The 16,070-nt window shown below is 40.6% G+C and overlaps 1 protein-coding gene across 12 annotated transcripts in view; it reads right to left on the reverse strand.

The window, feature by feature from the left end:
- FGGY (FGGY carbohydrate kinase domain containing) overlaps window positions 1-16,070 on the reverse strand; it is a 396,863-nt gene that overhangs the window by 305,929 nt on the left and 74,864 nt on the right. Inside the window, exon 1 of one of the 12 annotated variants that reach the window (XM_079776811.1) lies at window positions 5,147-5,179. The exons of the other annotated variants lie outside the window; for them this stretch is intronic. Coding sequence (XP_079632937.1) covers window positions 5,147-5,163 — 17 coding nt within the window. The 5' untranslated portion in view covers window positions 5,164-5,179. Of the gene's footprint in view, window positions 1-5,146; window positions 5,180-16,070 lie in introns of those variants that run through there. 12 annotated transcript variants of the gene reach the window in all.

The raw sequence follows: 16,070 nt of genomic DNA on the forward strand, positions 1-16,070 counted from the left end.
CAATTATCAAGCTCCAGACCCACCCAAAATTTTGAAATCTCTCAGGAAGCTTAGCAAAACATTCACTGAGGCTAGATCACAGTCCCCCACATAACAGCAATCAGGAAGACACAGGTGAAATATCCAAAAGGTATGACTCATTTTAAGAAAAGCCATAAAGTATCACTGAAAAGACAAGAGAGAGCAAAAGCTCCCTTTCCAAGAGCGTGGAGGAAAGGGAGCCCTGTGCATTGCTAGTGGAAATGTACACTGGTGCAGCCACTGTGGAAAACAGTATGGAGGTTCCGTCAAAAAATCAAACGTAGAACTACTACATGATCCAGCAATTCCGCTTCTGGGTATAGATTCAAAGGAAATGAAAAGAGGATCTCAAAGAGATACCTGCACTCCCATGTTCATTGCAGCATTATTCACAATAGCCAAGATATGGACAGAGTTTAAGTGTCCGTCAGTGGATGGATGGATGCAGAAGATGTTTTACACGCACACCCAATGAAATATTATTCAGCCCCAAGAAAGAAGGAAATCTTGCCATTTGCAACAATGTGGATGGACCTCAAGGGCATCGTGTTAAGTGAAATAAGTCAGACAGAGAAAGACAAAGACTGTACGATCTCACTTATATGAGGAATTCAGAAAAGCTGAACTCATATAGAGAGTGCAATGGTGACTGCCAAGGGCTGGCGGGTTGAGTATATGGGGGAGATGATGGTCAAAGGGTACATACTTCCAATTATAAGTTCTAGGGATCCAATGCATAATATGGTGATTACAGTTAACAATATTGTATTATATACTTGGAAACTGCCAAGAGAGTAAATCTTAAATGTTCTCAACAGAAAAAAGAAATGGCAATTATGTGACATGATGGAGGTGTTAGCTAACAGAATGGTAGTAATCACTTGGCAATATGTAAGGGCATCAAATCAACAAAATTTGCACCTTACACAATGTTATATATCAACTATATCTCAGTAAATGTGGAGGGGGGGGTAAGATGTCTGTATTTTCTATACTAAAAAGAAGAAGAAGAAGAAGGAGGAGGAGGAGGAGGAGGAGGAGGAGGAGGAGGAGGAGGAGGAAGAGGAGGAGAACGGGGAAAGAAAGACCAAAAGAAGAGGCAAAATTCCAGAGAAAATAATTTAGTCTTCGGAAGTGGTTCTCAAATATCAGCATACATCAGAAACTCATAAAAGATTTGTTAAGACACAGATTACTGGGTCCCACTCCCTGGGTTTCTAATTCAGTGGATGGGGGTGAGGCTAGAGAATTTGCATTTCTACTAAATTTCCAGGTGATGAACATGCTTCTGGTCTGGGAACCATTTTTTTTTTTTAATAACTGATTATAGATAGAGAGGAAAGAAGAGGGAGAGAGAGTGAAAGAGAAACATCGATGTGACAGCGAAACATCGGCTGCCTCCTGCATGTCCCCTATGGGGGATCAAGCCAGCAACCTGTGCATGTGCCCTGACTGGGCATTGAACTGGCAACCTTTTGGTGCACTGGAAGACACATAGACAACTGAGCCACACCAGCCAGCCCTGGGGACCGCACTTTGAAAACCACTGGTGTGGGGTGAGTAATCACCTAACAAGTGAACTGTCTACTTCAGAAAAATAGGTTTCTGTTGGATTCCCTTACAAATCAGTTAACAAAGAAGTGCTGAGCTGATCAGTGCTAACCAGAGGCAGTATACCATTGTGATAAAAAGCCTGAATTCTGCAGCCAACTGCCTGGGTTCAAATCCCAATTTTGCAGCTAAATTGTGTGACCTTGGACAAGTTCCTTGGCCTCGTTGAACCTCACTTTTCTTATTTGTAAACTATGCATGATAATTATAGAACATAAGGATATTAGGAGGACTGAAGGGACTGGTGTATCTCAAATGCTCACAATAGAGCCAGCATACGTTAAGTACTCTGTTATTAGTATAAACTACGAACACTACTTTTATTACTCTTTCTTCTACCTCTATAACTATTATTCTGTGCCAATTCGTGTGTCCAGAATTTGGGATAGAGCTGTGGACCATGTATACAAGGTCCTGAACTCATGAAGTCACAGTCTAGCAAGGAAGACACAACTAAAGTGCTTGTTTACAATGCATTATCTGCTTACATCAGAGGGTTAAAAGCAGGGAAACAAAGAGAAGAGGCTATAAAGTCATTTCAGATTGGAGATCAATCAGGCATTAAAAAGCATTTATTAAACTGGAGTATAAACCAAGGGACAAACATGATTCTGGAACAAACTATTATGGCTTCTTAAACGTAGTAAGGGTATGAAAAGAAAAACTTTTTCCAATCAACCCCCCAATTTCTCAGCACCCAATATGCACCATGCTCTGCACTAGGGATGCAAAGGTGAATAAATGGTGGTGTCTTCATCCAAAGGGCTCTGCAAGTAGGAGAAAAACATGTGCTGAGAAATAACTCCAGTATGAGGAGAGAACTGCTAGAAGAACCCCAGGAACAATGAGGAGGGCGTCTCACTGCCCTGGGGGTCTGATGTTTAAGATGCATCCTGAAGGATGAGCAACAGTTCAGCAGGTAGAACAGCGATCCTGACAGGTATTCTACAGAGAGGGAGCAGTATGTGCAAAGGCAAGCAGACATGACAAGGCCCAGGGATCAGCGAGATATCTGATGTGGCTGGAAAGGTGGTGGGTGATGAAGAGCGGCAGATGAAGACAGCTCTTGTCTCAGATCTTTGAAAATATCACCAGTTTTCCATGTAATAAAGTGTACTTGAAGCCATTTGGATGATGGTCAAAGATGGTAAGGAAATAAATGCATAAAGTGATAGTCTGGGCTTTTTAATGTAAGTCTAAAGTGGTCCTGGCACTATCCCCTCCAGAAGGTCAATGTTTGAATGGCAGACACTGGGATTAAGCTCCATCTACTTGGGTCTCATATTAGTAACAACTAAAAACCACATTTATTGAGTCCTCACCATGCTGTACTACAAGCTCTATACACATGAACTCTTTGGACGCTCATAACAAGCCTATACATGAAGTACCAATGAGGAAAATGAAGTGCAGAAACGGAAGTCACTTGTTCAAGGTCACAGAGCTAGCATGGTACCCTGAAGGATGCTCTCACACCACTAGCCAGGGAAAATCCAGGATTTGAAGCTTTTATGTGGGGAACTCTTTAAGAAAAGGAATACGAAATTATGAATGCAAAATCAGATGCAATAGGAAATGTCTACAATAAGAAAAAAGTTAAAACAAATAAGCAGAGCTTTGGGGATTTACTAGTAGATCCCACCCACCCACCCACCCACCCCCCTTTTTTTTTTTTTTTTTTTTTTTTTGAGATTAGAAATGCCTCCATAGAAATGCTTCCTGAGAGCAACCTGTCCCCACCTGGAACATTCTACACTCCCAACAGCTACTAGCACAGCAGGGCCCAGGCAAGTGAGCAGCCCTGAGGCTATAAGCTTCACTACCTGAAATATTCTTTTCCAAACTATTTCGACAAATGCCAGAGCTTTGGGCCTTAGGGAGATGGTCAGTTCACCTACAGGGCCAAAAAAAAAGGAGGTGGAAATGAGTGCAGTGAGAGGGAAACTATGTTTTTCATCCGGTCTCCCCTGTTAGGAAGATGGGCCACAGCAAACCCAGATTCGCATCCAACCTCTGCTCCTAAGTAGCTGTGTGATCTCTGAGTCTCAGCTTCCTCATCTGTAAAAATGACACACTGTAGGGATCAAATAGGGTAATGCGTGTTCTGCCCAGGAATGTCAGCTCCCTTCCCGCTGCATATGCCTCCCCTGTGCTTTCTCCTTCTTCCTTCCCCTGCACACACCCTGCTCTGGGGTGGAGAGGTAGGTCCTTCTCTGTATCATCAGGATATGCAGGGGAGACAGAGTCCTCCATCAGCGCACCATTTTCTTAAGCATTTAGCAAGCACTCCTGGATATAAAGATGAACACAGACATGCTACTCCCTTCAAGATGCTCATGTCTATGGACAACCACAGGTCAGGGAGCCTTTCCCTACGAGGCGAATGAGATGCTCCCAGGGGCGGCAGCCAGGCCTCATTCCACACAGACCCTCAGACATGGGGCAGGGCAGACCTAACTGAAAATACTGTGAGTCCACCTCCTGCCTCCCCAGCTCACAGCCAGTCTCAGCCTGGCCCACGCCTGAGCCCCGCTCAGCCCTCCCCGGCAACGGGTCACCGACGCTGGCCCCCCACAGCCTGTGCCCGGCGGGATCAATGGCGTTTGGTTTGCAGGGCACTGGGCCCATGGTTGGCACTCACCTCTAGAACAAAGAAGAATACTGGCCCTTCCAAGGCAAAACAAAGGCACGCTTCTCCCCGGGACTGCTTTTCCTTTATAGGCAACAGTATGCAGACCCCTGGTCCTCCACTGAACTACATTTAAAATAGCTTTTGTGAACGACAGACACAGTGGCCATTTTTGTGTGTATGTGTGCCAGCAGCAATGAATTGGTTGTAATAGGAACAATGTGCACTTCTTCCCACTTCTGACAGAATAGATGACATTGTGTCGTGGGCTGGGGAGGGGTGGGGGGCCCAAGTAAAGAAACCAAGCCTTAAGGTTTATTACATAAAATTCTGATAAAAAGCTATTCGAAGCCTCTTTCCCATCATCAAAAAACCACACTGGGCAAGATCAGAGCTTAACAGCCAACAAGAACAAAAAAAAACAAAAAAAAATAAAAAAGAAAAGAAACAAAAAAATCACCCCACATTCAATCCCTGAGATCATTTTCCTGAAATAGAAAACTACATATGTTTCTCAAATTTCACATCAAGCCACTGCAGAGGCCAGACTGCAGGGCTGAATTGGGCCAAAGTAAGTAAGAGAGAGAGGAGAGGAGAGGGGGATGGGGTGGGAAAGAGAGTAAACAGAAGAGAAAGAGCCCATTCCCACATCACCACATTTCTCTAGCACAGTCTAAACTTACAAACACCCCCGGTTTCACAGAACTTGTAGTTAGGGTTGCTTATCGGGCAGCCTTTACTTTGTCAAATTAAGACACATTGCCTTGGATTAGCAAGACTCCTTAAATTCAAAATGACTTCATGGTTGGCTCCGAGTTCAGTGTCTCTAGGGCCAGCCGCCAGGAACATATCCACTGCACAGCCTCCTCCCCTCTCCATACTGACCTGCCTGACTTTTCCATGGAGACGGCAGAGCAAAATCCCAAGCAGACAGGCTGTCAGTGTTAATTAAAAGTCCAAACACTTCTTTAGAAACTATCTCCAGCTCAATATTTATACAGAACATAAGACTCGAACAGGCAGGGCTGGAGAGGGGAGGGGGAGGGCGGAAATAAGTTTGAATGGCATTTGGAACTCATTAATTTTTAAAAGACAGGCTGCCACCCCATATAGACCCAGAGAGGTTCAAAATGTAACGAAACCAGGAAGATGAATGAGTCGAAGACTGTTTGGAAAACCTGGAGAGCGCTCAGCTTTTGGAAAGAATAATATCTGGGCAACGATGAGAGCTGACACTTTTTATTGGTGAATGCGGTTTGGGGCACATTTTAACGATACAGGTTGACAATTTTTTGTATTTAACAAAAGGAAAAGCAATCTTCTAAATGACTCGGGAACAAAGGGCTCCCTGACTACAATTTCTTAATAATATTTAAGAATTCTTTTCAAAGGCCCTTGACAATAGTTTAGAGAGAGGAAGAAAGGAAAATGAAGAAAACATGAAAAAAAAGAAGGTATGTTAAAAACAAAACAAACAAACAAAAAAAACTAAATAGAAGTAAAGAAGAGAAATAAGAAAAAAACGGGTATAGCATTTCAACACTAAATTATATACCTAAGGTTTGAATTTTAATGTTAGACTTCAGCAATACTTTTTCAAATGAATGAGTTTTAAGAAAGAATAATAATAAAAAAAGACTTTGGTCAACACAATGACATCTGACAGACTCAAAACTTTAGTCCTAGAAGGGGCTAACTGGGTCACCTAACCCAACCACCAAATTCTACAGATGAAGAAACTGAGTGCCCAGGGCCCAGGGGTGACCTGGTTGGACCAAATTTCAAACCACACCACCTCACATATCTGAGCTCCAAGCCCTCCTAGCCCTTGGGTTTTAAGGCTTATTGCTGATACTTGAACCAAACTGACTGAAACTTACAGGCTACCCTGAAACACACAGCTATAACATATTTAAAAAGCCCACCAAGTTCACCAAGACTTCACCAACAGTCAGCAACCCTGGATAGGAAACTAATTTGAAAGTCCACAGAGACCGAGATGCCCTGCCCATCCTGAGAGAGGCCTTCTCAGGTCAGGGAAAGATCCACTGAACAATGTATGATGTGGGAATGTCCTCCTTAAAATCTAAAGCCTATTCCACCCATTAGTTCTACCCTTAGCGTAAAACCCTTCTGAGATTTAGTTTTGGTATCTTGAAGATGAGATTTCCCTGACTTTTATTTTTTTTAGCACTTTTACAATTTCAATACATATTCAGCAGACAATATACCATCATGCTATTTGTAAATGAGGAATCATACTCAGAGATCATCCTGCTCTACCATATTAAAAGAGCAAGTGGGATTAAATTGTAGAAATGATTCAAGGTCTCAGAGAAAACTGTTAAGTGAAGAAAATTACTGCTGCTCAGATGGAAAATTACAGTCATATACGGACTAGTATCTTTCAGGCATACAAAACATATGTCTGGGTGTATGCAGTAAAGATTAAAAAAATGTTTATACAAAATTGTGCAAATTCAGACCAGTGTTTCTTAATGAAGAGTATACATCATAACCACTGAGGTCACACATTTTTACCCCTTTGTCCTGTGGGGTTCTTCTTAATCTTATCTATCCAGACTTGCTTTACCATGAAAAGTGAAAGAAATGTCCACCTTCCTCAGAGTTTGCCTCAATGTAGCAGAAGAAGAGGAAGCACCGGTGATCTGAGAGGTTAGCGTTAGTGTAGGGCAGCAGGAGGACTCCTGGTCATGCAGAATCTGTGCCTTGATTCTGATGCTTCTGAGAGGCATGGATGAGAAACCAGGACATTAACACCTCTTTCCCCTGCTTCCCATTGACTGGCCCAGCAGATTCCATTTTCTCCTGCCCTCCTCAGACATTTAGTCTTGAATACTGACCGGTCTGCGATCTCCTGGCATCTACTTATTTCTCCACACCTACAACAGTTCTAAGACCTTTGGTGACACTCGCCATGACTCACTGAACCCTGATCACCTCCATAGGAAGCCAAAACAAAACCCCCAAACAAGGGTGAACGGTTGTCAATCAGGTTATTGGGTTTCTAAATGGCATGTTGTCCACACCCCACACACAAGCTGTTTAACTCAGTGTGGATTCATTCACCTCAAGTTTTAAAAACAAAACACTGAAGGGCAAGATCAATGGAAGTAGAACGTCTTGTGCACTACTGTGCAGCAGAAGCCAGTGAGAGGTTTTAGCCATGTTGCTTCATTTTCTCCATGGAGCAAACCCATGTCGTGTTGGCCCTCCTCCTTCAACAACAAGAGGAAACTGGGATTGAGAGTAATAGAACGACTTTACCCAAATTCACCCAGCCAGTAAGTGGGAGAGCAATACTTTGAGCTAAAAACTGTTTGGCAATAGCCCTTATATGGATTTGAATAGTTAAATAAATGTGTAGCTAACTACTGCTAGGCTAGACAGAGGATATCTCTTAGGTGCTCCATTAATATATATGCAAGAAATAAGCAAACGAGTGAGTGAATGATGGAATTTGTGAGGTATAGTTGCTTCAAACTATCTACTCTATCCTCCACCAGCTACCCCTCCTCCTTGAGGATTATAAATTCGTTTCTGGGATATTGGTCAATGTAATTTACTGAAAACTTGTCTTTTTACCTGCCCAGTATTAATTATCCCTTTCTTCTTTAGCAGTAAGAAAAACCCACTGTATTCAGGTGGCAACGTATCCAGCTAAAAGCATATGTAACCCAGTTTCCATTCCAGTGAGGGAGAAACATAAATCTAAGTGTTGGCCAATAATATACAAGCAGGAGTATTATGCAGATCCTCTAAGGTTTTTAAAAGAAGGCTGACTCAGATGTATGGTACATCCTTTTTTTGCACTTCCCCACATTCCTTCTTCCAGCAACATGAAATGTGGACTTGATAATGGTTCCAGCAAACATCCTGGAGTATGAGGTGACCTTGAGAACAGAAGTCAGGGCTTTAGATGGTGACATAAAAATGTCAAAAGAGCTAATGTCCTTGATGATGTCATAGACTATTAGAGTTGCCCAAGATGCCATACAACTAGATTTATTTACAGAAGACAATGAACTCTTATGTGTTTAAGCTTCTATTATTTTGCATTTTTCTATTATTTCTATTATTCATCAATGAAGAGACAAGGACCATATTTCTTCTATAGAGACTGAAAGTACTCTTTTTTCCAAAAACAAGGGTAAAGAAAATCTAATATTTATAAGCCACTTCTCAGCACTATTAAATATACTAAAAAAAATAAGCAGATGTGAGAGAATAACTATATCATTCCTCCTAGAACCTAGAACTGGTTTTATTTCATTGTTCTGAGAAGTCATCCCTCAGTACAACCATAAAACAATGCAAGTCAAGTAACGTTAACATAATCATATTGGGAATAATGGATTTCCCACCCCACCCCAGAACTCTTTGATTCCCACTGATCCCCACTACCTGGGGAATCCTTATCAAGTTTCAACCAAGATCCGGCCAAAAGTGTTACCTCTACAATGATTTAAATCTGATCAATTTTAGTTTCATTTAATAGACTTCTAACGTCAAAATATCAGTTCTTACACCACAATGACAATGTACTTTACAACTATAAGGATCACTGTAATTTTTTTAAGAGGGAAAATACGTGTTGGTAAAGATGTGAAGAAAATGGAGCCTTTGCACACTGCTGGTGGGAATGTAAAATTGGGCAACCACTGTGGAAAAGCTGGTGATTCCTCAGAAAGCTAAACGTAGATCTGCCATATGACCCAGCAATTCCACTCCTAGACAGAGATTGAAAAGGACTGCAAGCAGAGGTGATTAAAAGAGATACTTATAGATCCATGTTCACTGTACCATTATTCACAACAGTCAAAGGGAAGAAATAACCCAAGTACCCATTGTGGGTCCATCAACAGAAGAATGGAAAAGCAAAATGCAGTATCTGAATAAAATGGAATATTACTCATCCATAAAAGGAGGGCAATACTGACACGTACAACACAGATGAATCTTGAAAATATTATGCTAAGTCCAATGAACCAGACACATAAGGACAAATATTACTCTATTTATATGTGGTATCTAGAATAGATTGTACAATTCGTGGTGGTGGGAAGTACATTAGAGGTTAACAGGCACTGGGAGGAGGGAGGAATGGTAAAGTATTACATAATGGTTACAGAGTTTCTGTTTAGGGTGAAGAGTAAGTTTTGGAAAGAGAGAGTGGTAATAGTTGTTCAACACCATAAATGTAATTAACGTCCCTGAATTGTACACTAAACAATAGTTAAAATGGTGAATTTTATGCTATATATATATTTTACTACAATTTATAAAAATTAATAATACAATACATATATCAAAACCATTAAACTGAATACTTTAAATACTTCATATTTACAGAATATGTGAAATATTTCTAATAATAAAAGCATAACATGCAAATAGACCAAATGGCCGAAAAGCAGAATGACTGTCCAACAACCATGCTATCACACGCACTGGTGCCAGGCAAGCCATGGCGGGTGTGATATGATTGGTCAGGGGGCCCCTGCCATTGCCCCCATGATCGCCCCGCAGGTGGGGGATGGGGAGAGTGGGGGGAGGGGGTGACTATCGATGGGGGGTGCGGGGAGGGCGCTCGTGATTGATTGCCCCACAGAGGAAGGCCCCGCCCACCTACCACAGCACAACTGGCGGGGTAGCCTGGGCCTCCCTCTGCAGGGCGATCTATTGTGGTACCTTGGCCAGGTGGGCGGGGCCTACCACTTTGGGACATTGGATCACCTGCAGAGGGAGGCCCAGGCTACCTGCCCGGTGGACTGTGGTGGGTGGGTGGGGCCTCCCTCTGCGGAGCAATCAATTGCGGGGCTCGGGACTGCAAGAGGGCCCAGGCTGGGCTGAGGAACCCCATACCTGAATGCACGAATTTCATGAATCAGGCCTCTAGTATCTCAATAAAGCTGTTGTTTTTTAAATCAAGTCTGATCCCAGGTATGAAACTGAGAAAGACATGTCACCAGAGGCAGATGTTACAGTGAAAGTATCTCCACCCTTCTCCCCTCCCAACTAATACCTCAGCTCGTGGAGGATCAGACTGCACCCACCTGCTCTCGCCACTCAGAGGAAGCATGACTTTGCACCCCTTCCCCTTACTGGGTTTTCTCCAAGGAGATAAGGGAAATTCATCTGATTGCTGAGACTCTGGAATATATTAAGCCACATTTTAAGGATCACTGTGTTAAAGACAATTAATGCCTAGAACAATATCAAGTCTACTCCTTCATTTTCCATGCCCAGGTGCAACCAATGTGCCTTGGCTTCAGGTAGGCACACCTGAGCAGGGTCTGCATTCCCGTGGCTGATTCAGCTACCAGACTTGAGGATCTAGTTGACATACCTGGACTTCCATGCCCTATATAGTGTCCCCAAAAAATGAATACAGATGAGAGCTCAATTTTGAAAATAAAATGTGTTTTAATAAACACTGACTTCCTATTTATTCAAAGTGTGTGTATATTTTTGAGGAACACCCTAAATGTACACATAAACCTGAACATACTGGGTTAGCCTCCCTTCTGAGCTGTATTATTCATCCAGTATATGAGAAACTCTATACATTAGAAGTTAAAGAACATTTTCTAAGACAATGCTTATTCTTCATTTAGCTAATATGTTTTGTATGTAGTCTCTATGAGTCAGGACCCCAATGGCAAGGAAATGTGAGTGGCACTTTAAACACTTAAGAATACCTGTTGGGAGTTTAAATAATGAGTATTAATGTTAAATGTCCTATGTGTGATAATGGCATTGTGGTTATATAGCAGAATGTCATATTCTTTGGTGATTGATCATATTGCAGAATTTAAGAGAGAAGAATGTGATGTCTGCAATTCATTACAAATGGTTCAGGAAAATAAACACATGCTTGCATATTTGAAAGCACAAATGTAACAAAATGTTAATAATTGATGAATGTAGGTGAAGGATATGGTACTCAATATACAATTCTCTCAACTTTTCTGTAGATTTAAATTTTTTTCAAAACACCTGGGGAAAATACTAAAACAATAATAAAAAAATAATGAGATCTCACCAATATTTAAGGAAACACTTAAACCCAATATAAATATTAGTAATTGACATAAATAGGTAAGTGACATGTTACTAATTGACATATTAGTAATTGACACTAATTGACATAATAAGTGGTTGATGAATATAAGAAAAATTACATTTAATAATAAAAATTGAAATTAAAATAAGATACAAACTTTAGCCTAAAAATCTGGCAAAACTGGCACACATACTGACATAGGATTGACTATTATACAGGTATCAAAAATATATTTTCAGGTAATATTTATTGATATAAAAACACAATAATATATTAAGTAAAAAATAAGTTGTACAAATTTACAATTTAAAAATTCTAAAAAAAACCACAGTAAAATACAAGTCTAACTAATGATACTTGTTTTTTAAATCCTGGAGATTAGATTTGGAAAATGACGACAGGCCTGGAGCAATAATCTGACCATTTAGCGGGCAGTTTAGCAGATGACCATGAAAAAAACTAATAATACAATAGTATCCCTTATAAACCGAAAACATAGAGAACCACACAAATCAGAAAAATAATTGCTATTTTAAAAGTGATTACCTTTCTAAAACAATCAATATCTTTAACATAGAAGACAGAATATTTACTAAGAACTTGCACAGAATTATATATTGTAGTGGAGAAAAAAGGAAAGGGAAGATAAATACATCATATAAAGACATACGAGAAAAAATAAAACTGAGATTCCAGAAATTCAGCCCTGTTTTCCCATATGCCATAGAAACACCTCAGAAATTCTAACATGTAACTTCTAAAGAAAACTTGCCAAAGTGTCTCTTGTACGTAAGGAACCTGGTCTTTTAATCCAAAGCAATAAAAATAAATGAGTTGAGAATAGACAAATCTCCCACACAGAATAATTCAAAATAATGTATGGATACTCTGACCCCAAGGAGGTGAAGCAGAATCCCCTATTCATTAAATGTGGGCTGTGCATAATGACTTCCTTCCAAATAATAGGATATAGAAGGGGAAGAGGAGTAACTTTACAGTGGAGACCTGAGCAGTACGTCCTCCATGTGATCAAGATCAACATCAGCATGTCATACTAATAGTATAGACCCTTGTTGTGATAATGAGAATGATCTTCATCAGAGAATGGTCTTCCTCCCAAAAAAACATACTACCTAAGTCTCATCATGAAAAAAACATTAGACCAATTTCCACAGAGGGACAGGCTACAACATACATGACAAGTACTCCTCAAAACTGTCACGGACACCAGAAACAAAGAAAGTTGAGAAATTGCCACAATCAAGAAGAGTGTAAGGAGACATGACTAAATGTATATGGTATCCTGGATAGAATCCTGGAACAGATAAAGGCATTAGGAAAAAACTAAAGAAATGTGAACAAAGTATGAAATTTACTTAATGATAATATAATATTTGTTCATCAATTGTGAAAAAGGTATCATTTTAACTTAAGTGTGAATAATAGGGGAAATTGGGTACCGGTATATAGAACTCTCTTGTACTGTCTTCACACTTTTTCTGTAATTCTAAAACTGTTTTAAAATAAGAAGTCTATTTGAAATTATAACTGAATTTAATAGGACATGCTTTTAAATAATTTACAGAATGTCATCAACCCTTGATAATCTATGAGAAATTTCTCTCAGGCCCCAGTGTTAGAAATAGTTCACTTCTCCTGAACAGCAATCAGGTTCTTATCTGGGCACTCAGTTCATCTTGATTATCTTCTAGTCTTTGCTTTGGCTGCTAGAAAGCCTGGAAACAAACCGATTAGTAATTATGAAGAACCGGGATAGTTTCTATGATGCTCTTAGTTTCACCTTAGTCATTCTTTCAGTTTTTTCACTTCTTTGTGTGGTTTCTTTTGTGTGTGTGTGTGTGTGTGTGTGTGTGTGTGTGTGTGTGTGTGTGTTTTAATGTATTTTTATTGATTTCAGAGAGGAAGTAAGAGGGAGAGATAGAAACATCAATGATGAGAGAAAATCATTGATCAGCTGCCTCCTGCATGCCCCCCACTGGGGATCAAGCCAGCCCATAACCCAGGCATGTGCCCTGCTTCATGGGTTGATGCTCAACCACTGAGCCACACTGGCCAGGCTCCATTGTGGTTTTTAAAAAATTTTTATCACTGTTTTTATCTCATTTTATTACCAGTCATTTCAAATCTCCTTAGAGGACTTACATATACATATGAATATGTTTTTGTCTGATTATACAAAATTTCATTATTCAAATTTCTGACTTCCCATTTCTCATGTTATCAAAATTCTGGACAGTTTCCCACTCAACAGCTAGAATATGGCTAATTATTAAAACATTCAGCTTCAGTTCTCAAACTGCAAAATGGTAACACCACCACCTGCTTTAACTGATGGTTTCAGGGCTAATGGGGTGCACATTTGATAATATGCCTATTACAGATAAAATGCAAGCAATAAATGATAATTACTATTATTAGTAGTATTAACAAAAATAGCAATAATTATTTTCATTAATATAATAAAAAGAATGGAGCTGAATTACAAATTAATCATAAGCCAGGTGGTGATTTTCTCATGACTCAGATAAACAAGAGTAGCTGCCATATTTTGAAGGATGAGAACAATAACTTAAAGGGGGGTGGGGAAACACAAGAAGGGGAAGGGAGCAAAACAGATAAGAAGAGGTGGGGACTTCTTACCTCCTGTCACTGCCAAAAACAAGTCTGAAAGCTCTAAGACAGGTGAAATCCAATCACTTTTTAGCCTTAACTCCACTAGAATAATAAAAAACACCCTCTAGCCTTTTTGGCACACATTGCCCCAAAGCCTTCCAAAACAATCACAATAAGAGCCAAATAAACACCAAATCTGAACCTCTTCTTGGCCCAATGGATGCCAAGCTCATACTTTACTGCCCAAAGTTTGTGTGTGTGTGTGTGTGTGTGTGTGTGTGTGTGTGTGTGTGTGTGTGTGTTTTCCATTCAATTTCAGACCCTCCCTCATCTTCCTTATTCTAGAAGAGAGGACAAAGGGCATTTTCATTAAAAGAACCACGCATTCTTTAAATAGTACGGTATGTGCTGCACCTTTCGTCCACAGTCTCTGCAAGACCCTAGATAACCCTGAATGGACGTCCCCATGAAGACTGAGGCTCGGGGAACGGGGGAGAGAGGGAAATAAGTAATTTGCTCCGGGTTCCTACAAACAGTACACAGAAAGACAGACACTAACCCAGGTCAGTCTGACTACAAAGGTTTCCCTCTTTCCACTACGCCAGAAACTTAATGCAAAGACTCCCTGCCAAAATCGATAGAAAAAAGGAACAAAATAAAATCGCTAACTCCTTCAAAATAATCTCTCAGCACTGGATTGGAAGTTTTCCTGTTACCTCGCTCAATCCGTAACTAAACCCATGGAGTGGGTGCTGTCATTATCCAATTGTACAATCGAGAAAGTTCAGAGGGGTTACCGGTTTCACCCTGTTGGTGCAGGCTGAAATAGAGAAGGGAGAAAGAACTGGAGACAAAGGAAACAACAGGAGAGAAAGACAGAAATAAGAGATAGGCGTGCCAGGGACAGGGCAGGCACCTTTGCAAGAGGAACTCAGTGCCTGGCTTCCAAGGTCCCTGGGCTCTGCTCCAGAAGATCTTGAAGGGGAGGCCTCTGAAGGTACCAGCAAGTGCGTAAGTACAGGGCAAGGGGCACGGAGAGGAGGACTGCAAATGTGTACTAATAAAAACAGAATGAGTCACAAGTGTCAAAGCCAATTAGAAAAAAAGGCAGGGATGACTGGACAGCCAATAAATCATTTCTGTGCATTAGCTTTCTGCTTCCTCGGGGTTTGAGACTGTCATGAGCAGGGCTGGAAGCTCCCAGCTTGTTCTGATAGGTCAACAGGAGCTCTCCATTTTAATTTCTACAAATTCATTAAACTTATTATTACTTGCATGTGTATTCTGTTAGGCAATGTTGTCCAACATTACCTGATCATATAACCACCTGGGGCCCTTGTTAAACATAAAATTCCCAGGTACCTTATGGAGATTCTGATTCTATATGTAAGCTCAAAATTGGAAGCCTTGGGCCCTGGCCAGGTAGCTCTGTTAGTTAGAGCATCCTCTTGATATGCCAAGGTTGCAGGTTCGATCCCCGATCAGGGCACATACAACAGTCAACCAATGAATGTATAAATAAGTGGAACAATAAATTAACGTTTATCTCTCTCTCTCTCTCTCTCTCTCTCTCTCTCTCTCAGTAGAACAATAAATTAACCTCTCTCTCTCTCTCTCCCTCCCCCCATCCCTCTCTTCCTCTCTCCTTCCCTCTCTCAATATTTAAAAAAACACACACAAAATAAACTGGAAACCACCGCATTTAAATCTACCTGAGCCAGAGCTAGCTTCAAAAAGCCTACGCTTTAGACTACCCAGCACCATCAGAGAGAACTGGGGAGCAAGTCAACACTAAAAGAGAAGGAAAGCAAGGTCCTACTCCATCTGTAATTGTATTTCTGAGTCCTCAAGTTTTGCAGGCCAGGGGCATTGCCGATACCCACACTATAAGTACTGCTTTGACTAAATAGATCCATTTAGTTAAAATAATGAAAACAACTCTTTCACTACAGCACAAAGGTCAAATAATAAATAAATAAAAACCTACAGAAAGGAAAGGTCCTTCCAGAACTAACCTCAGACAATTAATTTCACACCAAAAAAGGAATGCCCAAGATGACATCTTCACCCACACACCGGCCTCCCCAT

The sequence above is a fragment of the Cnephaeus nilssonii genome (assembly GCF_951640355.1).
Source record: "Cnephaeus nilssonii genome assembly, chromosome: 7".
NCBI classification, from domain to species: domain Eukaryota; kingdom Metazoa; phylum Chordata; class Mammalia; order Chiroptera; family Vespertilionidae; genus Cnephaeus; species Cnephaeus nilssonii.